General features: G+C 41.5%; 1 protein-coding gene across 4 annotated transcripts in view; it reads left to right on the top strand.

Annotated features, from left to right (window-relative positions):
• The window catches only part of C1QTNF7 (C1q and TNF related 7), a 91,602-nt gene extending 68,970 nt beyond the window's left edge, over positions 1 to 22,632 (top strand). For 2 of the 4 annotated variants that reach the window (XM_037126988.2, XM_037126989.2), the window contains exons 2-3: positions 15,760 to 16,005; positions 21,670 to 22,632. In XM_037126988.2, coding sequence (XP_036982883.2) covers positions 15,760 to 16,005; positions 21,670 to 22,301 — 878 coding nt within the window. In that variant the 3' untranslated portion in view covers positions 22,302 to 22,632. Of the gene's footprint in view, positions 1 to 6,600; positions 6,900 to 15,537; positions 15,657 to 15,759; positions 16,006 to 21,669 lie in introns of those variants that run through there. The other 2 variants (XM_037126990.2, XM_037126987.2) reach the window with 2 other exon arrangements.
• Positions 22,633 to 23,157: the final 525 nt, after the last annotated feature.

Raw genomic sequence — 23,157 nt, 5'->3', positions numbered from 1 at the left:
ACAGCTTGTTGAACTCACCTTGACAAGCCAGGAAAGTAGAAACAGGCATCGCCCCCCCACCCCCCCTTATATCCTCTCCAATATTGTAACCACACTGGGGTTGAGGCGGGGTTGACAGCATGACCCTTATCACCCCCCAAAACCCCACCCACAGCTCTTCAGGGGCTCCACCCAGCCCCAGGATCAAGACTAGAACATCCCGTGACCCCCAGAGCCTCCCCTGAGCCAGGCACATCCTCGCTCCAGCCTCTTGTTGTCTTTTCCTTTCGGTGGCCTTCTTTCCAAAGCATCCTCTTCTACCTCAGGGCCTCTGCACAGGGCATTCCCTCAGCCTGGGGGCGGTTTCCTACCCCTCTTCCTGTTCCCTATTTCAAGTCAGATGTTCTTTCTTTAGGCAAGCCTGACCCACCCTCCAGACTAAATCACTGCCCGAAAGCTCTCATAGCAAACGCCTTTTACTGTTCCTTCCGAGGCCTCTCCAGAGGTTGCTGACTTTATCAAATTAGTGAGGTGTAAATGAGGAGCAGCTTTGTTTTTCTCCTATCAATTCTTCCAGTCAAATTCTGTGGCATCTTTCTTCTCTGCCCTTTCAGAACACCTTGGGCAAACTTCGTAGCTTTCTGGCCACTTTCAGTTACGTGAGCAATCTTGTTAGTCAATTATAACCCATTTTCAGATAATAAAATAAATCTAACTCAAAACTTCAATTCCACATTCAATACAAAGCCTGTTCCCTTTGCATATCTTCAGCTCAGTGTATGCTATGCTTTTTCTTTCTTCCCCCACCTCCTACCCCTCCTTCCACTTAGGGCGTGTCTAGAGTCAGATCAGAGGGTAGGAAAACTGGAAGAACAAGACTGAGGTACTTCTACTTAATAAGTGCTGTTTGCATGGTTCTCCCCTGGCTGCCAGGGTGTGCTGTGTGCTCCAGATCTTTAAGGACTAGCTTTCTCTGGGTCAGGCATGTTTCTGGGGTCATTGGAGGCTTTCCAAGGGACCTTCATCTTGAATAGTTCCCTGACATGGACGAGTCACTCCTGGACCCCTGACACTGTCCTACACCAGCCTCAGCTTTTGTACTCAGTGACACACTCAGTGGCTTCTTCCTGGCTTTCTTACCCTAGAGGGACTCCCTCCTTGCTCAACAGATCCCATAAATGGCCCAAACCCAGCTGCCATCCTCAGTACCATCTGCCTCTTGGGGAAACTCAGATACCCTTGCCTCTCTAATAGCTGTTCCTGCATTGCTCGCTCTCTCCTTCAGACAGCCTCCAACCTTCAGGATTCTGGCTTTCTGTGATCACAATAAAACATCAAATTTCAGGGGTGAACTTTTCATGAAGATAACACCAAAAATGAAGAAGGAAGTCTCTGTTTCTCCCAAAGCCAAAGCCAATGTGAAGGCTTTGTGGGCAAAGAGGGCAGTGCTAAAATGCATCCATGGCCATAAATAAATAAATGAATAAATAAACAAATAAATAAATAAAATTTTCATGTCATCCACTTCCAATGGCCAAGACGCCACAGCTCCGAAAGCGACCCAAATATTCTGGGAATGGTGCCCCCAAAGAGACACGAGCTTGACCGCTCTGCCATCACCACATTCCCCCTGACGAGTGAGTGAGCCGTGAAGAAGACAGAAGACAACAATACACTTGTGCTCATTGTGGATGTCAAGGCCAACCAGCACCAGATCAAACAGCCTGTGAAGAAGCTCTATGACATTGACGTGGCCAAGGTCAACACCCAGATCCGGCCTGATGGGGAGAAAAAGGCTCGTGTTCTACTGGCTCTCGACTCGTGTACTTTGGAAGCTGCCAACATTGGATCATCTAAACTGATTCCAGCTGGCTAATTCTAAATATAAAAATTGTTTTCACTGTAAAAAAAAAAAAAGAAAGGAAAAAAAACCTCTGGGGGTGGGTCAAGCTCTCCCACAACTTGTTTATCACATTTCTCTGATTGCATGTTAGCTGCAAGGCCTTCGGTTTCAGAGCTTCGTGAACAAGCGAGTGGAGCACAAAGTACATAGTTTCCTTCTTGCAGGTTTCTCTCACATTATCTGTGATCTCATGGGGCTCTTGCCACTAGGCTAGGGGGTGGGTGTCATTCCTCATGCCCTCCCTCACAGGAGCAGGGGAGGGGACAGATCCCCAGCACTCTCTCATCAGCTAAAAGCTCTCTACCTCGAAGGCTCTCTTCAACCATTAATCTTTTTGAACTTCTAGTTTTCTACTAGGTAGAGTGAAAGCAGATGATGGTCAGTGTCAGATCCAGTTGGTTTTTAGCAAGTCTTAAATAAATGTGGGCACCATTTTTCTCTGCTTTGAGTCTTCTACTCAAACTCCAAAGTGATAGAAAGTCCCAATTAACATCTTAGTAAACAGAGTTTTGTGATTAGTTGATGGATGTCTGTCCTCCCTACTAGAATTTTCCTCTACAAAGGCTCTACATTTGTCTTCCACTGAGCACCAAGACCAAGCATTCAGAATCTGGACTATAGTAGCAGCTCAATAAATATGTAATCAGCTAATGAATAAAAAGAACAGATGAAAGAGGAAGAAGACCAGGAACTGTATCACTGAAACTCCTTGGTTTGGAAGGACTAACAGAGGAGGCATTGTTGGAGCAAGAGTAGATAAGGCAAAGATTACCAAAGACTGGCTGCCCTTCTGGAATTACCCATAGAACTTTTGAAAAATAAAAATGCTCAGACCTGGTTCAGAGGTATGCTGATTCAATAGATCTTGCTAAAAATCAGTGAGCTAAGGTGCATGAGAGAGTCCAAAATGTGTGCCAGGAGAATTAATGGAACACAAGGCTACAACTGGTTGGGAGAATCAAGGAGACTTTCTGGCAAAAAGAGGATGCACGTGAAAAGGTAAAGAAAGGGGCATAGGAAAACATGGCTGGCAGAAACTTGCAAGCCAGAGGAGGTGATATAAACAAGGCACTAAGGCTAGAAAGAGATTATATTCCAGGCAGACTCTAATGCTGTCAGATATGCAATTCTCCTGGCTGCAAGGGAGAGTCAGGTATGCAATTCTCCTGGCTGCAAGGGAGAGTCAGGTATGCAATTCTCCTGGCTGCAAGCTGTTTGAATGCAGAAACCTTGACTTGTAAATGGCAAAACCCTAGAAAGGTAAATGGGATAGTGGTCAAGTGGGCCAACTGTGGCTCAGTCAGACTGCTTAATTCCTTATCTATGGAGAGAAGATGACAACATGACTCACCTCAAGAGGTTGAAGTGAGGATTAAAAGAGATGATGGTGTAATGTCTTAGCACATAAATGTTCATTATATATCATTAGAACCTTCTATTTGTACTCATTACAGTACCTGGAATTGGCACATATAGCAATGGTATGCTGAGTCAGCTTAGACCAGCTTGCAAGGGCCAATTCTGCACACATCTTCCCAACTTTGCGTTCAGTGAAGGTCACGTTCATAGCTTCAAATTGGCCATGATGGGAGTATTTACACCAAGTAAATTGACAAAGCTGTAAATCTGAATCTTTTTTATGGAAACTAGTTTACCAGCACACTGTGAGATCCTCTGTGAACATGCATTATAATTAGTCTGTATTGAACTGAATTCAGCTGAAAAGTGAGTTGAAGCTATGGGAGAACAAAGGCACAAGCTAAGAGAAAAAAATCATCTGCCCGTCAAAAACAGAACAGAACCCTGGCCTTGGTATGAGTAACAAGTAAAAATGGAGTCTCCCATTTTACTCCAAGCCAATACTCCCTTCAGCATATTCTTCTACCCATCAATCACTTTTTACCACTGCCTCTAAAATAAGTGTGAAAATAAGAGAGTGAAATAGTCACTAACAAGCTTTAGCTACATCTGAGGTCTGAATGTCCAAGGAGACTATTCTGTGAAGAAGAAGAAAAAGAAGGAGGAGACACCCAGGAATACGCAGCTTTTAGCTAATTATCTCAGATTTTAAAAATAAAAAAGGAATCAAATACTGAAGAACAAAAATATTCTGGCACTTTAATAATACAGGAAACCTTATCATCAACACTGAAGGGAAATTGAGGAAGTTGCAAATGGCATAGAAAAAGCAAATGCGTATACCCACAAATTGTATCGACACTTGGCCAAGTTAAAGCAGAAAAATTAGAATATATCTAACTCTTGGAGGTCAAAAAACAACACATTCATCTGTAAGCTTTCTGATGGAGATTGTGCTGTTCTAAAGAAAGCAAATAGAAAAGCCCTTTAAGAAGAAGTCATCGCTTTTAAACAAGTAAATGAACATATCCAAAAGCCAGAACATCTGACATTAAACTTGTAGGGACTGGAGTCTAGTTCAGCCTTTTAGAAGATTTCAATATGGAGTGTGAGGGGATTTCTTAAAAGTCAGATAGTCAGAGCTCTACACACGGCAAAATATTGTTCTGTGATGTTATGTTAGGAGTGAGCGAATGAAAACATTTAGCCTGTATGACCTGCTTTGTGAGTTTAAGTTCAAATACAGTCCTGTTTGTTTTAGTTGCTAGGGTCCTACTTGTTTTTCTGGCAGGTAGACTAGTCAAGATTTAAATCCTCTCCTCCAGGAATGATCTAGGAAGTCTACGGGCTTGCTTCATCCCAAAGGGGTCATCTCTACTTTCAACCCAGCTAGAAAGTGGAAAGCAAAACCTTTGATTTTCTGCTCTCCCTGTTGCTACAGTTGCCACCAAACAGTGATGCTCTAGTCATGCACAATAGATGCTCATCCATTTGTAGAGGGTGTTCTTGAGGATCCCAGGATTAACTCTTTATTACCTCTTTACTAATATGATGACTTGTATTTCACCACCATGTGTTCAACTGTCCCTCACAGGGTAACTGCTATGACAGAATGACCGTGAAAGTTTCAGCCTCGTTCACATACTGTACCAAAACTGGCCACCCCCAAATCCTTTAGGTCTTTTTACCCAGATTCCCACTGGCCTCCTGGTCAAGTCCATCCTGTGGTGGTGCTTTATTTCACAACAGGCTTTGAAACAGGCCAACCCCACTGTCCATTACTAATGTCCCTAAATGTGCATCATGGAGAGAAAAGGCTGACCCTTGGTTCCTTTCTCTTTTAAGGGCCTACACACTTTAAGCAAATAATCTCAAGCCCTCTCCAGCGAAGGGTGTCGGAGAGGAAAAACCTCCATTGAGCCGCTACCAAATTCCTCCTTTTGTGTACAGCACAGAAAGAGTCATTTGAGTGATTTGTCTCCATAACAACAAAAGCAGACTTTCAGGGAGACTTGTGTCTCTACCTAGATGCGCTGAAGTGGCTGATTCCATTTTCTTTTTTTTTTAATATATTTTATTGATTATGTCATTACAGTTCTATTTCCCCCTTCATTCCCCTCCATTTTCTTACACTCTATCTCCTGAGGCACAAGTAGTCCATTAGAGAATAGGAAGAACAGTGAGGAGACCTAGAAATAATCAAGGATGACCATTCTATTTTGAAAATGAGAAAAGCCCAGAGACTTTCTGACGAAGATCCTACTCTGTAATATGGTGGTTACCAGGCAATAAGAGGGAGAAGGTAACATGGATTGTGGTTATGGTACACATTTGTAAAGAGTAGTAAATAAGCCAGAAAGGATAATGACTATAGACAATAATATTGTACTGTAATTATGTAATGTAATAGTATGACAGTGGCAATCATATTACAATATGTAAATTATTTCAGGGTGACACTCTGTCCACCTTTAACTTATACAGCATTGCATGACAAATGTATTTAATTAAAAAAAAACTTCGTTTGGCAAAAACCTGTGCTTCACTTCTGTGTTTAAGGAATTGCTTTTACCACCTATGTTGGCATTTGGATTTTGGACAGCCCACAAATTCAAAAGATGATCTCAGTCTCCTCCGGGTGGGAGGCAGGATAGCAAAGGCACAATAAAGCTTATGGAAATGGGGAGCCCACCAAGTGTCTTGGTCAGGTTTGTGGTCAGTGTTCACCCCTTTACTTTGGAAATATTTCTTCCAATGAGTGTTCTCAATGGCTTGAGAAGGAGGGTGGGGGGAAGCAAGGGAATAACAAGATTTTTCAGTCCCTTCATTTCCATACATGGCGTCATTCATAATCTAGTACTGTTGCTAAGGAGATATCTAAGTACCTGCTAGAAAGAAACAAAGGAACTGATTGCATCGAAGATGAGTCGTCACAGGATTTTGATGAACCATTCAGCCTTTTGAGGTGTTAAGATCAGTTCTCTAAGGGAACAAAGACATATTAGTCTGCTAAGAATATCCGATTATTTATCCCTTTAGCAGAGAACAAAGAAAACATCACGACTGTATTCATAACTTCACTTCATTTTGCAGCATGTAGGGCTAGAAGCCATTTTCCTGACAAGGTTATCAGATTAGGGACATTGCCCCTTGTGATTCCCTGAGACACCACCCAATGCCCAGAATCTGAAGACTCTACCTTGAAAACTCTCAAAGAGGAAATGATTCTTTTTTTCTAAGTTGATGACTGATTTCCAGTCAGTGAGTAATTTTTTTCCCTGAAATATCCACTCAGTGGAAAACAAATGAAGAAGGGGAAAAAATGAAGCAAACAAATCTGAAAAAGAGGCCACAACACAGAGATGGAGGCGCCTCTAAACTTTGTCAACAAAAGCAAACGCTTGAGGTTTATGTCAAACAAAGCCATAATTTTAACCAACCTCTGGCTGCGCCTCGCTCAATGAATGACTTCCAGGGCCTCTGACTCTTTGGGACTAGAGGAGAAAATTATTTTTAGCACAACTATTTGGAAACCTCTGAGAACTTGGATCTGTTTTTCTACGTGGTACCAACGCAAGTTTCTCTCTGAGCTCTCATGAAAGACTCTCGGTCTCCTGTGGATTTAGAATCCTGGAGCAGCCCATTATCCCAGAGCAAGGTATGGTGTTTACTCTTTTTGTTGAGAATGTTGGCAGATGTGGGTACCATGGCCGTAGCTTTATGGTAGCTTTTGGTGTATTAAATAGACAGGACTGTAAGAGCAATCCATGAAACTGAAAACCTAGGTTCAAATCTCTGGTCTGACACTGGCTTTGTGACCATGAAGAAGTCACCTGACTTCCCTGAACACCGGCTCCCTGTCCAACCTACCACACAAGGGTCTTTGGGAAGAGGATACAAGCCTAACATTGCTCTGTTAACTACAGTATGTTCGACAAATGTCAGTATTTCTCACTGTTGTACCATCATAGCCCTTTACAGAAAGCAGCCGATGCTGTTGATAAAAATAAATATTGGTGAATGAACATTTTTCTTCATTCAGATTTCTTGGGCCTGTCTTGTAGACCAGCCTTTGTCCTGAATGTTGGTGATACAGAGTTTATAGGTTGGTGGAGGAAAAGCACATAAATAGCCATCCCACAGTGTGGTGTGTGGTCTTGTGGGAGATGTAGGGATGGGAGAAGGGGCGGTCATCCAGGGCCCATGGGAGGAGCAGGTCTCAGGAGGAAAAATGGAGCCTCAGAGTCAGATAGGAGGACCCACAAAACACAAGCTCTGGGGCACAAGTGCCTAAGGTCCCCCCCATCCTGGGTCACTCACGGTGCCATTCCTCAGTGCAGCCAGAGAAGGAAAAGCCCGTGATTGTGAAATCTCTCCTCCGCAGGCCAAGGATCTGACTCGTTTTGGCTGCCCCTGGTTACCTAGCCTCTTCCTAATCATTTCCAGGCAAAACACATTTTCGACTTGAATTAATAATCGAGTCCAGCCCTCTGTCACAAACTAATGTTATAGTTTCCCTCGCATGAAATAGGGGAGAACCAAAGTATTTGCAAACAAAAAGAGCTCAGTTCAAGTCCTTCAGAGCCATTTTTATGGCTGTGTGGACTTGTACCCTCAGTCTCGGTGTTCTCATTTGCAAAATAAAATGTTGTCTTTAAAACGCCCAGCACTGAAATAAGAAAAGTAATATGTCTTCTTCATCCCCATATTTAGTATTTTAATTGTGATAAAATATACATAATGCAAAGTTTGCTGTTTTTAAGTGTGCAGTTCTGTGGCATTAACCACGGGCACCTTGTTGTTGGACCCCCCACCCACCCCGTCCATCCCCAGAGCTTGTCACCCTTCCCAGCTGAGACTCCATCCGCAGTAAACACAGCTCCTCTCCCCCACTCCCAGCCCCTGGCAATCGCCAATCTACTTCCTATCAACCGCCGAGACCATTCTGGTGACATCATGCAGGTAGAACCACTCAACACCAGTCAGCATAAAGTCTTTAAGACACTTCCATGCTGCAGTGCGTCTCGAAGTTTCCTTCCTTTTAAAGGTGGAACACTATTCCACTGTAGGCCTGTACCCTACTTCCTTTACCCACTCACCTGTCGGTGGACACGCGGGCTGCTTCCACCTTTTGGCTAGTGTGATTATTGCTGCTGTGAACATGGATGTGCAGGTATTTGTTGAGTCCCTGTTTTTACTTCTTTTGGGAGTGTACCCAGAAGTGCAACTGTTGGATCTCATGGTGATTCTGTATGAAATTCTCGGAGGAATCTCTGTACTGCTTTGCACAGCAGCCACACCATTGTACAGTTCTGCCAATTACAGTTTTGTCCAGTTTTATCATGATGTAATTGACATATAATATTGTGTGAGCGTACGGGGTACAATGTGAGGGTTTGATACCCAGTCTCTCATGGATTTATAATCTTAATTATTCTGAAATGATTACCACAATCAGATTAGTTAACACGTCCATCACCTCCCATAACTATCATTTTGCGTGTATAGAGAGAACATTTAAGATTCACTCCTTCAGCAACTTTCAAGGATCTCATACAGTACTGTCCATGAAAGACACCATGCTGGACATTAGAGTCCCAAACATATTCATCTTTTAACTGGAAGTTTGACCACTCAATCAATATCTCCCCCTTTCTCCCACCCCCAGGTCCCTGACGACCACCATTTTACTCCATGTTTCTGTGATTTCAGCTGTTTAGATTCCACATATAAGTGATGTTATACAGTCTTTTTCTTTCTGTCTGATTTATTTCACTTAGTATATGCCTTCATATTTCATCTGTTTTGTCACAAATGGCAAGATGTCCTTCTTTTGACGGCGGAATGGTATTCCTTTGTATTTGTGTTGTATTTTCTTTCCCCATCCATCTGGGCGTGTCCATCTGTGGGGAGACGCCCAGGTCGTTTCTGCATCGGGGATGCTGTGAATGATGCTGCGTGGACACGGGAACACAGAGAGCTCTCCAACATTCTGTTTTCGTTTCTTTTGGATAAAAACCCAGAAGTGGAATTGCCGGATCACATGATAGTTCTATTTTTAATTTTTTAAGTTGTTTTTGAGCAGGCATACTGTTTTCCTTAGTGGCTGTACAAATGCAGGAGGGCTCCCCTTTCTCCTCATCCTCACGAACGGTTCTCATCTCGCTCTGGTAACAGCCATCCTGATAGGTGCTAGGTGATACCCTGCTGTGGTTTGGATCTGCATGTCCCTGATAATTAGTGATGCTGAGCATCTTTTCATGTAGCTGTCAGCCTGTCCTCTTTGGGACAATGTCTGTTCAGATCTTTAGCCCACTTTCGATCGGATTATTTATTTTTCACTATTGAGTTGTATGTTTTGGATAGTAATGCCCTCTCTGATAGGCGGTTTGCAAACATGTCCCCCCATCCTGTGGGCTGCCTTTTCCTTTCATTGGTGGTTTTCTTTGCTGTGCAGGAAGTTTTATGTTTGCTGGAGTCTCAGCCATTTATTTTTGCTCCTGTGGCTGTGCTTCCATGTCATATCCAAAAAACGCTGTTGCCAAAACCAACGTTAAGCATTCTTTCCTGTTTTCGTCTAGAGCTTTTGTGGTTTCAGGTCTCAAGTCAATTTCAAGTGAATTTTTTAAGTGGTGTAAGTTGGGGTCCAATTTCGTTCTTTTGCATGTGAATACCCAGTTTTCCCACCACCATTTACTGAAGAGACTACTCTTTGTCCATCGAGTATTCTGGGCTCTCTTGTCAAATAGCATTTGACTGTACATACATGGGTTTGTTTATTTTTTAAAATAAAGGGGAAAATGCTATTTATAAAGGGATCACCGTCTGGGAACACATTTTCTAGAAGTTTGATTTTGCACTGATTTATTTAGTATTCCTCCTAGTGTTTTCCGTGTCTGGTTTAGCAAGAACAAAGGGTTCCATCTCAAAAGGGAAAAGAAACACCCTACAGAATACTATATGCTACATTCCCACCCTATGAATTCAAAGCACATGTTAACACCCAGGTTCTGAAACCTACGGTGCCGCAAAGTAATTTTTTCAGTATGTGCCTAAAAAACTAAATACCAGTTACTCTGTAATGCCTGCCGAAAAATAGAACAGAGGTTCATTTACAATTAACATCAAGGACAGATCTGCTCAAGAGTACCAATATTTCCAGAGCTTTGATTTTCTAACTCCAAAGAAGCATAATGGGGGAGAAAGACCTTTTAGCACATATTCTACAAATCTGCATAATTCAATGTAATCCTTCAAAGCACTTTGTATGAGAAGTGACTGCTAATGTGTATGAGGATTTTTTGAAGTTTTGAAAATGTTCTAAAATCAGATTGTGGTGTACACGGAGTTGTATACTTTAAGTAGGTCAATTTTATGCTGTGTAAATTAAATCTCAATAAAGCTGTTGAAACACATTGTAATTTTTATAAAGAGCCATGACACACACAGGTCAGTCCCAGCCAAAATAACCAATTAATTGCAAACCAGTGGGACAGTGAGGGAAGGATGAATTATTCAACATAAGTTGTTGAAGTACGAAGTTGGGTTTCTACCTTACACACCTCATCAGAAAAGTGCTGATGAGGTGTGTAAGGGTCAAATAATCTTGAAGTAAAGAAGTTTTTATAAACAGAATAAATTAAACCTAAAAATGTGTTTCCGTGATAAAAAAAATTTTTTTAAATACATGAGTAAAACAAAAAGGCAAACTGGAAAAAGCTTTTTAAACCATGCACAAAAATTATATATATAGTGATATTCATTGAACTCTATGGACATACTCATCACTCTATTATTAGTAATAGTACAAGAATGAAAATATACAAAATATCCATCAGTATGAGACGGGGTAAATGCAACACACCTGTGTGGTGGGTATTCTATAACCTCTAAAAATAACGAGGCAACTCTGCATTCCCTGCCAACAAAAAGATCTCCAAGATGTGAAAAAGCAAGGTACAGAAAGGGATGTGCAAGCACCAACACGGGGAAGAGGACACGTAGGAAAAGAGCGACGGTGTTGCCTCCGGGACAGGAAATTGCAAGCCCCTTCTGTGCCTTGCGTTTTAGAGACTGAGAGGAAGAAGAATTTGATCTTTTTTGCATACTCTAGCTTTTAAATTTATGAATGTACATGTTCTGCCCATACAAAAATGCATATTTAAAACATTTTAAATGCTCTAGACTATGAAAAATTAAAACAACCCGAGTCTTTTACTTGTATTTCTCAAACTCTGCAAAAGGAATGTTTCTTTAAATCCTCTCCTTCCTCTTTCTTGTGATACTGTCATAATCCATTCTCTCTGGTTGTCTTTTCTTTCCACAAAACTCACATTTTCCACAAAAATTAAAACCTTCTCCTCTGTCCCCAGCCTGAGTCTCGGGGTGTGCCAAACACTGAGATAGTTGGAGAGGTCAGTGACTCCAAGATCCGGCCTCACAGAACTTTCCTCCTAGCAGATGGAAATGTCCAACATGAAAAAGAACAACAAAGATAAGAATAATCTAGTGAGTTACAGGGAAATAAGTACAATATGGAAGAGAAAACATCAGCAGGGTGAGAGAGGGTCAGAAAGTAGGGGAAGGTGGATTGCAATATTCAATAAGGGGGTAAAAGCTGGCTTTAGTGAGAGGGTGGGGTTTCAGCCAAGAGTTAAAGAAGGAGATGAGAGAATGAAGCAAGTCGACATCTGGGAGACTGAGAACTAGAGAGAAAGTACAAAGATGCCAAAGCAGACCACTCGGCATCTTTGAGGATCACCAAGAAATTCAGTGTGACGGGAGCTGAGAAAGGGAAAAGGAGAAGAGTAGAAGATGGATTCAGGGAAGATGGAGGCTCGGTGCCCAGCCAAGAAGGTCCTTATAGACCATCCACCATTGTTGCTGAAATCACCCAGACTGTAAGCAAGCAGACCGGGCCCGTCCATGTGTTACCCTGGTGAACAGCCCAACAATTACTGTGGGATGGAGCAGATCTTTATTTACAACGTTCCAATCTTGGGGGATGCTCAGAGCACCTCAGCTCAGAGCCCTCCTTTCCCACAAGACCTGGCACTTTTCATGCTTCCCATAAGACTGTAAGCCGGAACCCCCCAAAAGTTCCCATATCATTATCTGTGCAGAGTCTGGGATACGTTGCCATCAGCCTACGTATAATAGTCCAGGAAAGAATGTTCCCTATTAGTCTGGATCATGGTGAAATTCAGGAAAGGGCACAAGCCTTAATAGTCCGGATGAAGTCCAGGCTAAAGAAGCACCTGGTCTGCAAAGCAGCATCTTGCAAAGAAGTCCTTCACAGCTCTGGAGTCAGCCAGGGCTGACACGATCACAGCAGCAGGGCACAGCCTAACCATTTACTATGGACAGCAGACAGCATGCCTGTGCCCTCACTAGTACTCCCTGCATGGCCTAGAGCACTTCTCCTTCCTAAGCTGCGTGGTCAGGAAGAGCTCTGCACAGCTGCTATGTCATGCTTTTCTTCTCCAAGCCACATGCCAGAGAGAGAGAGAGCCCTTTCATGACTCTGACTCCCTTCCATGCCCCCTGGTCAAGAGAACCAGGCTGCCCTAAGCTTGAGTTTAAATCCCAGCCTGTCCTTTTTCTGTAACCCCATTTCCAACTCCTCCCACAAAGGGTTACACCAGCCCACCCTCCAGTTTCTCCTGCCTTTCTCCAGTTTCCATTGTTAATCTGGGCAGGGGTGGCTCTATGATGCAGGGGAACCTTCTTCCCACTCCCACACAGGGACAGCAACCGGGGAACGGCCTCCCAGCTACATCAAGAGTTGAAGTCACACCCATCTCCCTTGCCCCCAGGGCAGCAGTCTAACCATTTAGCAAATACTGTCCAGTAGTTATTGACATGCAAAGTACCTCTCCACCAATGTGTCTGCTTCTCCATCCCCCTAGTGATGGCCGTGGGGGGTTTTCCTGTATTCCTGGACACCTGAAGTTATGAACCTCATTCCACACCTGTTACACCATCAGGCTTTTGACTTTAAGTGAAATAAAGAACCATTGCAGGGTGATGCCCCTGCAGTTTTCCATTATAATCCATCCCCATTTGTCATCCTGATGAGTTGAGTCCCAAAACTGGACTGGCCACTCAAAACCAGACCATCATCACTCATCAGGCACCATAATGCATTGTTCCTCGATTCTGATGAAGATTGTTAACAGATCATCATTTTGAGTGCCTTTCAGGAAATTCCAGCTGAGGATGCTTCCAGCACTTAGATGACTGTACAGGAAATGTTCTAGTGCACTTGTCCACGAGAAGCAAACCATTCACTCTGCAAATGCATTTGTTCCCATCACTTACTCCCCCATTGAGCATCTCGTGCCTGGAAATAGTGATACCCTCGGTTCCCAGCATCCCTAAAATTTCTGCTCCTTCCATCCACCATAACTGAGACCCTCACTGCATGCTTCTTCATAGACTGATCCCTGATTCGCCTTTTCGTCAGAGTGTCTGAGATGTCACTGCCCAACATGACTTCTTTCCAGGTCATTTCAATTCCCTCTCTGAACCAACTCCTGGCCTGAGCTACAGCATCCCAGCCTCCGTCTATAGATTAACAGCTTTTTTATGACTATCTTCTATGAGCATGTTTTTAAATCCCTTCTCAAAACCTCCTCTGATTAGATTTTCACAAGAAAGAAGAATAGCAATGTAATTATTGCATCTTTTTAAATTGTGGCAAGAAGTGGAGATAAAAGGCTCTTCCATTTCCTTCATCTGACATGCATGTGAATGGTTGTGTTTTTAGCAGATCCACTAGATTTTTCAGAAACTGCCTTAATCCAATTTGAGCCATAGAATCAGTAATCTTAAATATTTTTATTGAATTTATTGGGGTGACATTGGCTAATAATATTATATAGGTTCCAAGTGTGCAATTCTACTTGAGCTTGTGCTGTATAAGAAATCTTGCATGATGAAGATGTTGATTTGAAGGAAGGGCCCACTGGTAACATGGAAATTTGCTCATGGAGACAGAGCCTATATTTGGATAAGTTGCTTCAGTTTTTCACGAATAAGATTTCTAGGAATCAGATCTGTTTCAAACCACATGTGCACACTGTTTTTCTTGGTTTGTCATTCCTACGATCTGGCAAATTTCTGGGTCTAATTCCAAGATGTTGCAATTTCCCCATGGGTACCATAAAAGTGGTACAGTGTGCCTGGTTCATTTTCTGATGTGACTGTCCAAAGAAGCAAAGAAACGTTATCTGATTGCTTCCCCTACATTTTATAATTTCCTCCTTGGGTAAGTATATATCAGGTATATACATGAAGCACTGCACAGACTTCCTATTAAAGCAGAGGTCCAACTATCTAAAAACTACTCATTCATGTGGCCCCTGAACAACATCTATACATTCTGCCAATCCGAGATGCTGCTAATGCTAAGGACATTTAGGAAAGAAAAATCAGGTGTCCTTAACCTACGCTGCACACCCTCCAACTTATATGCCAAATGTCATGACAGTAAATGACCCATCCTTCTCAGTTGCCAGACTTAAGTGGGGGAGAAACCAAGTCCTACCAGCTCATAGCTGAAGTGACCTGTTGCCTGCCTCGCTCAGAGCACTTGGTACTACGCACGCTTTGATTTTGCTCAGCTCTTTGATGGAGCCCCAGTGCTGACAGCTTAATGGGACACCATGGCATTTTATCCTGTAGATTTTAAATTAAAGCCTGAGACCCCCTCAGGACATGCAGAGTGCTCCAATTAACACTAATTGGCATTACACATGCTTTTTTAGTAAAGAACATGGTTTTCCTAAAAATGCCACTGTCTTTCTCCTGCTTTAAAAAGCCCAGAAATTCTGAGAAAATGGCCAGGGATGCACGCAAAGATTAGATATAAGGACTCTAGTATGGTGTATATAGTGGCGGAAAACTGGAAAGAATTGTTTATAGTGAGGAATTCTGTCCATAAAGGAGTGTAGAGACAAATCAAATCCACAAGTTATTTTAATGTTATGAGTAATTTTTGACATGGGTAGGAGCTCATGCTATATTGTCAAGTGGAAGAAGTTGAGGAGTAGCATGAATGGCATGATATCACTTCTTTTCTTTGTCGTAGAGAAAAATAGGAAAGATGTAGATATCGAAATGTGAAGAGATTATCCTCAGGTGGTGAAGGAATGTCGATATTTATATTATTTATTTGCATCACTAATTTTTTTAAAATGCATTACTTTGGCGAAAAGAAAACATTGCTTAGCAAAGTCCATCAATGGTTCCTGCAGAAACTGTGCAATGAAGGGATTTAGTTTGAAATTTTTTAAATCAGTCCTTCATCTCCACCAACCCTGTGTGGAATGCTGACAGCTCTCCACCAACGATGCATCGATAGTTTCCAACAGGATTATGAGAGTGAACAGTGTTTTCTTACCTTCATGGAAAGGTGAGCACGGAAGAGACTTGCTGCAAATGCCTATTCTCATGTTCATTTGCACCAAAAGCCCCACCCGAGAAGGTGCATTTATCTCTGTGTGTTTTTCTTGCAGAGCCCAAGATGTTTGTCTTGCTCTATGTTACAAGTTTTGCCATTTGTGCCAGTGGACAACCTCGGGGTAATCAGTTCAAAGGAGAGAACTACTCCCCAAAATACATCTGTAGTATCCCTGGCTTACCAGGACCTCCAGGCCCCCCGGGAGCAAATGGTTCTCCTGGACCCCACGGTCGGATCGGCCTTCCAGGAAGAGATGGAAGAGATGGCAGAAAAGGAGAAAAAGGGGAAAAGGGGGCTGCAGGTAACGAGTGATGAGGCTCTATAAAAAATCCCCTCCTTCACCCCACACGAAAACTGCCCCCTTTCTTTGTTGCTTTTTCCAATGGGAATTGTTCCTTAAATCCCTCCTCTACTTCACCATGATTAATCCTATCAGTTGCTCGCACCTTGACTATGCATCAGGTGCTGCTCCCAACTCTCTGTGTGCATTCTCCTTTTATGGTAGTGGCAACTCTTTCAGGCGGAAGTCATCCTATTTTGTAGATGGGAATACTGAGCAATGCTGTGGTCCAATGAATCACTGAACACAGAAGAGCATTGCTAGTAAATGGCAGAGCTGGATTCCAACATCAGATGTCATGACCATTGCACTGTTACAGTGGCAGGCAGTGTGGCTGGATGTGAGATGGCACTGTGGCTGGACAGACAGATGGACGGGAAGGGAGATGAAAGAGAGGCAGAACTGGGAGCCAAAAGCACGGGGGCCATCCCGCTCTGCACTGATATCCTGAGCAAAGACGTACAAAGGGCTTCTAGGTTTTCTTTTTCGAAGATGAAATGGCAGCAGTACAGGACATCATGCCTGTTTTCTAGTTCATCACTTTCTGACCTGTCCTATAGCAGCAAGAAAAAAAAAAGATTTCTTATAGCTCTGTACAGCAACATAATGTCCCCTAGTCTTTCGTTAATCTTCTCATTTTTCTTACAAAAATAGTTGGCCCAGGAAGCTGCTAGTTTCTGCAATCCTTCAGAGTAAAACAAATTAAAATTCTAGAGAGGCCATGTTAACCCTGAAAGAGGAAGCTATTTGGAATCAATCTTTAAAAACATGTTTCTAAGCATAAAAATTGGGGAAAAAAGATAGACAGAAAATGTCAATAGATCTAAGAAATGGGTCTCTCTACAGAGACCTCGTTTCTTAGATTGCACCGCATCATTGCACCTTGTTTTGTCCTGTTGTATGAAACAATATAATATATATTTAAATTATTGGCTGATCATTCACATCTGAATTTGTCATGCAGTCAATATTTGGCAAATCAGTAGCTACCAAATACATAAATATTGTTCAATGTTAGATAAAGAATCTTTATGTAGAAGTTCATTATCACATTAAAAAATATTCATTTGGAAATTAAATCCTATCTTTCAAACCCTTCCTTCTCTGTAGCAGCACCTCTGAGCACCACTTACTGCTATGTCATGGTCATGAGTGTCCTTGAAATAACATGAGGATCATAATTAGGTATTAGCAACCCTTTCAGTTTACTGTGCCTGGAAGTAATAATACAGTGATTACACAAACATGCCTTGGACTCAGAAAGACAGGATAAAATCTTGGCTTCTTCCATTACTACTTAGTATCCTGGGCAAATAGCCTCTTTGAGCCTTGTTTTCCTCATTTATAAATGAGGAATAGTAAGGGCGATTGGGAAGATTAAGGACAATAATGCATGTAAAACACACAATGGAGTAAGTGCCATGTGGTAAGCATTCAGTAAATGTTAGCTGCTATTACTTAAGACATTTTGATCAGCAAATATGAGTCATAGCTAAGTTCGTGAATACTCAAAGCTACATAATTGACTCAAAATGAATGATCTGGTTTACGAAGTAGTTCTAGTGCTATTTAAAGACATGTTTATGGGTATATATTCAGATTACATCAAGTATTCATAATTGCTACCATTTTAACCACATATGAGGCCAGCTACACCCACCCCCATATTCATCCATCCATAGATTCATTTATCCACTCATGCATTCCACATTCCACAAGATTTTTGCATACCTATTGCTGTCCACAATTGTTCTAGACCAGTGTTTTGCAGCCTCCACACTAATGACACTTTGGACTGAATAATTACTTACTGAGGGATGACGACCCTGTGCACTGTATGACATGTAGCAGCACCCACTACATCCCAGTGGCTCCCCCACCAACTGTGATAACCCAAAATGTCTCGATGTTGCCAACTCCCCCTTAGCGGGCATTGCAAAATCGCTCCTGGTTCAGAACACAGTTCTGGACACTGAGAACACAAATCAGAATACAACGCTGTCCTTCCTTATTAAGCAAACATTTGAGTATGGGAGGCCAGTATGGAAAAACACAATCACAGTAGTGTATTATCATCGTCATCACCATCACCACCATCATAACTATTTATTAAGAACATAATATACCTATGTATCAGAAATTTTACCTTTAGTACTTATTATCCACCATAATCCTATCAGCAGTTATTATAATCAGCAATACTAATAATGCTACAAATGAAAAAATGGAGATTTAAAAATAAAATTACTTTCCCAGCCTGAGATTATTTAAATCCAGTATCCACATATACATTCATGAGAATATGTATCAGCTAAGAAAGGGAAAGTGAGAATGCCTGCCTTTGTGATCGATGAAGAGAAGCAGCCCTTACAAACGAGAGCCACAGAGCCCTGGGGCTCGGGGACAGGCTTTGAATATGGCCAGAAGGGGACACAAAGCTGGGAGCTTCTTTTCCCTCTCCCCACTTCAGTGACCCCGCAAAGGTCTTCTCATCCATGTACCCTTGGGGAACACCTCCACCACATTTACCCCAACCGAGTACAAGCAGAATCAGCATAATTTTGTTTAATTTCACTATTCTAAAGTACAAATACACAGCTTATTGTACTGAATTGTAAATTTTCTGTTAAAATATTTGTCTCGTTCACTGGTCTATAGCAATTACTATTGTATCATATTATTAATATTGAATTTAATTTGAATGTGTATCCACATAAATATCTTCAAATAACAGTAGAACCCCCTCCTGAAATAGGTAATTGTGGTTTATTTCATGGCTTTGGATATTATGAACTTAGCTAAGATCCATATTTGCAGATACAATACATGGGAACAGCAGACTTGAAGGAGCAGGTGGCATTCCTGTCAATGTCTCACTTAGCCCCTGGTGCACTGCCTGGCACGCAGCAGATGGCCAGTCGGCATGAGATGGTTTAGGTGGATGCATGCACACACGCATAAATCCATGGATGCATGGGTGAGTGCATGGATGGATGGAAGAAAGAAATGGCACTGAAAAAAATCTTTGTAAGCCCACACCATAGAGAGTTAAGAAGAAATCCTTTCTCTCCAAGCTTCAGTACTTAAATGCAGATAATACTTTCTCCACAATTCTCTTCTCTACACAATCATGTCTGACCAGGGAGAGGGAGGATGATCTATCCCTTCTTTCTACCCTCCGTTAATTGGTCCCGAGTACAGGGGTAAGTCCGTATGTAAACAGGAAGAATTATTATGTTATTGTAGCTGGCCCCTGATTATCTAACTCCCAGCAGTTCAGCATAGTCAATAACTTCAAAAAATCCAAAGATTGAAATTGTGAAGACCTTTTCACTGTAAAATCATACTTTAGTATTTATGGTTTGAGCTCAAAGAATTTCCAATAGGATGAGACCTCAAGTGACCTAGTCCAATAGCTTCATTCCAAGGTCTGAGAAACTAAAGGCAGGGAAAGGAAACCCCTTTGTTAAATTCACTCCACTCATAGCTGAACTAGGGTTTATCGCTAATCTGCTGAGTCACTGTTTACTGCTTTTCCCACCATGTTTCAAATGAATTTGGATCTAATTTCTTCATATTACAAATGGAGCATTTGGAACTCAGGCAAGAACTGACTTGCCCAAAGTTATAGAGAAAAAAGAATTTGAGTACATAATGAAATTTAATGGTCAAATTGTTACTGATGCCAAAATGTTTTTTTTAAATTAATGCATCAAAAGTCACTGGTGAAGATAGCAAAAGTTAAGCTGCTATCGAAGATAAAATTATAATTTAGAAGTTGTCTTTGACTTAAAAGTTAATTTACTAGCAAAATAATGTTCATATTCTACTTCTTCCAAGAAAAAGCAAATATTGAAATGGCAGACTATTATAACCATATTTCAAGAAATAAATACCAGATTGGGTTCTGGCTGGAGTCAGTGGAATTTCAATTTAAAAACAAATGTCATCTACATGAAGAACAGTTCTATGATCAGTAACTATGCTGATCTTTGTCACCCCCCCAAAAAAAATTGCTTTCATTATTAGCATCTTATGTGCACCATAAATTGGCAAGCAGATCTTTTCCAAAATTATAGAAACAAAATATTTGATGTTTTAAAAATAGGTTTTATTCTTTGAAAATTTACAATATCCAGAATGCTTGCTGCTACATTTTCCAAATAAATGAAAAGTGATCAAACTCATACACCAATGCTTATGTAATAGTCAAATAAATTATATCAAGGCACTATCAAGATGAAGAGGCTTAGCTTAATAAAAGTTCCTGAAAATACACTACACAATTTATCAACAATGTATTTCCCCTGACTACAAAAGTACGCTACAAATAACCAATAATTTGAATATTTTTGAGAAAGTATCATTACACCAACACTATTTATGGAATGGATTTGGCCATAAAATCGAATGACCTTTTTAATGCTACTAATTCATTGCCATTACACATATGATTTAAAATTAAACAGTTGTTGCTTAGCACTTTCAAGCCACGGTCACGATTTCTCTGCATTTAGCCTATGGTTGATCTGGAGACATAAAAAAAATTGGACAAACAGAAAATATTTCACTATGGTGATTTTGAATTTGTTGAAATCTCTTCACAGTGACTATGTCTTTTCTATATGTAAGGAGACCCAGGGAAATTAAGGGATTTGCCTAAAACAATATAACCCTTAGCTGCAGAGCCAAACAGAATTTAAGATTCTTGATTCCAGGCCCAAAGGTAAGAGGCATTTTGATGGAGGGGAAGCATTATTAGGCCAAGACTTGGATTCCAGTCCTAGCCTTGCTTCACCTCTGTGGGACTCAGTTTTTTTCCTCCAAAAAAAAGACTTACTGCACAGCAGTGGCAGTCACTATTGTTAAGTGATTGTAGCATATTGATCCTTCACTATGTGCCAGGCCCCCTTTATGATTCTGCTCTAGCCACTTCCTGGAAATGCTCAGGCTCCAGAGTCAGGCAGGCGTGAGTTCAGACAGCAGCTTCATCGTTCACTAGCTGTTTCCATGAGCAAACAGACATCTCCATGGCTCAGTTTCCTCATCCACAATGGAAGTAATAATAACTCCTGGTTCATGAAATTGTTGCAGAACTTAAAGAAGATAATGCATGTAAATAAAATGCTGTTCTTGGTGCATAGGAAAAGTCCAGTAAATATGAGCTGATCTCATTTTGATTCTTTTGTTAGTAATACTCAGAGTAGAATGGGGCATGAGACTGCAGAGCCTCTGAAGCTCTGCCTGGTTCTGTCCACCCCCCTGACTCTGCTCTGGGGGTAATGTTATCCTCCCGCTCCTTAAATTCCTCCTGTAGTGTTGAGTCTTGCAGGTGGCTCATTTCGTGACAGGTGATCCAGCATCAGAATGATAGTTAATTATTTTAAACTAGTCAGGATTTAAATGACTCCCCACATAGCCAAGTAAATTCACTTGGAATTCTAATGGAAATTTTATATTTCCATTTTAGTGTATTCATGATTCTTTAAATGATTGGTTGTTTGGGAGTATACATTTAAAAGTTATCTGAAGAGATAAACTTAGGATATGCTGGGACAATGTGGACATGCTGTTTGTCACTCTATATTTAAAGAAACTGTTGATTAAACTGCAAACTCTTTATAGGTTTAAGAGGCAAGACTGGACCTCTGGGCCTTGCTGGAGAGAAAGGAGACCAAGGAGAGACTGGGAAGAAAGGACCCATGGGCCCAGAGGGAGAGAAAGGAGAAGTAGGTCCAGCTGGACCTCCTGGACCAAAGGGAGACAGAGGAGAACAAGGGGACCCAGGGCTGCCTGGAGTTTGTAGATGTGGAAGCATCGTGCTCAAATCTGCCTTTTCTGTTGGCATCACAACAAGCTACCCAGAAGAAAGGCTACCAATTATATTTAACAAAGTCCTCTTCAATGAGGGAGAGCACTACAACCCTGCAACAGGCAAGTTCATCTGTGCTTTCCCAGGGATCTATTACTTTTCTTATGATATCACATTGGCTAATAAGCATCTGGCAATTGGGCTGGTCCACAATGGGCAGTACCGGATAAAGACCTTTGATGCCAACACAGGGAACCATGATGTGGCTTCGGGATCCACAGTCATCTATCTACAGCCAGAAGATGAAGTCTGGCTGGAGATCTTCTTCACTGACCAGAACGGCCTCTTCTCAGACCCGGGCTGGGCAGACAGCTTGTTCTCCGGATTTCTACTGTACGTTGACACAGATTATCTAGATTCCATATCAGAAGACGACGAGCTGTGATCAGGACAGCCGACCAGAACATTCCAAAATCCCTGGGGGACATGCTTTGACTCAGTCTGGGGCCCCGGAAGGTGGCGAAAAACAGAAGTGAAAATCCAAAGAGACTCCCACTCAGATTGCAGAGTATTTAACAGCCAGTTCTAGCAAAGCCTATTAAAATGAGATGAACCAGCAAACTGTTGAAACCAAACCAAAATGAATTCTATAAAACAATAACCCCAGATATGAATTCTCTTGAAAACAGTGTTTATAAATATTTAAACAAATTCAAGACAATGTTAATAAAATTTTTATTAAATTCCCTGAGTGACAAAACCACCTGGAAATGATATTGCCTCATTAAATCTTTATAAAATACATGTCTGCCTGTTATTTAAAAGAATCATAACATCTCAGACAGTCTTTGATAATTCTCAAAAGGCTATAGTTAGTCAAAAACCAGAGGTAAGCAATGCTGAGTAATTTCAAGCAAGTTAAAGTGAAGTCATAATTTCCTTTTTAGTTATCTCTTCTTCCATGCTTGGACGTGAAGCACAGAGTTTATTCTTGTATTACTACTTATTTATTCATTATTATATTTGAAAGCAGATACAACTGTAAATCTAATTTTGCCCCACCTTGTGTATTTATTCAACAACTCTTTAGCTAAGCCTGCAGTAACCAGACAGACACTGTGATGCTGAGTCAGATTTAATAATGAGTGAAGACAAAGTCCCCACCTTCCTACAGGCTAGTGTGTGATGATCATATTGTCTCCATGCCACGTGATAAGCACCAAGACAAACCACAGACTGACTCCTGGGAGCCAGAAAACATGGAAATACATTATGTGTGCTAAAGTGTGCGTCTTTAGGTA

Source organism: Artibeus jamaicensis, unplaced genomic scaffold (assembly GCF_021234435.1).
Source record: "Artibeus jamaicensis isolate MK-2021 breed Jamaican fruit bat unplaced genomic scaffold, CSHL_Jam_final contig_76, whole genome shotgun sequence".
Taxonomy (NCBI): domain Eukaryota; kingdom Metazoa; phylum Chordata; class Mammalia; order Chiroptera; family Phyllostomidae; genus Artibeus; species Artibeus jamaicensis.
This window is presented reverse-complemented; position numbering and strand designations above follow the sequence as displayed.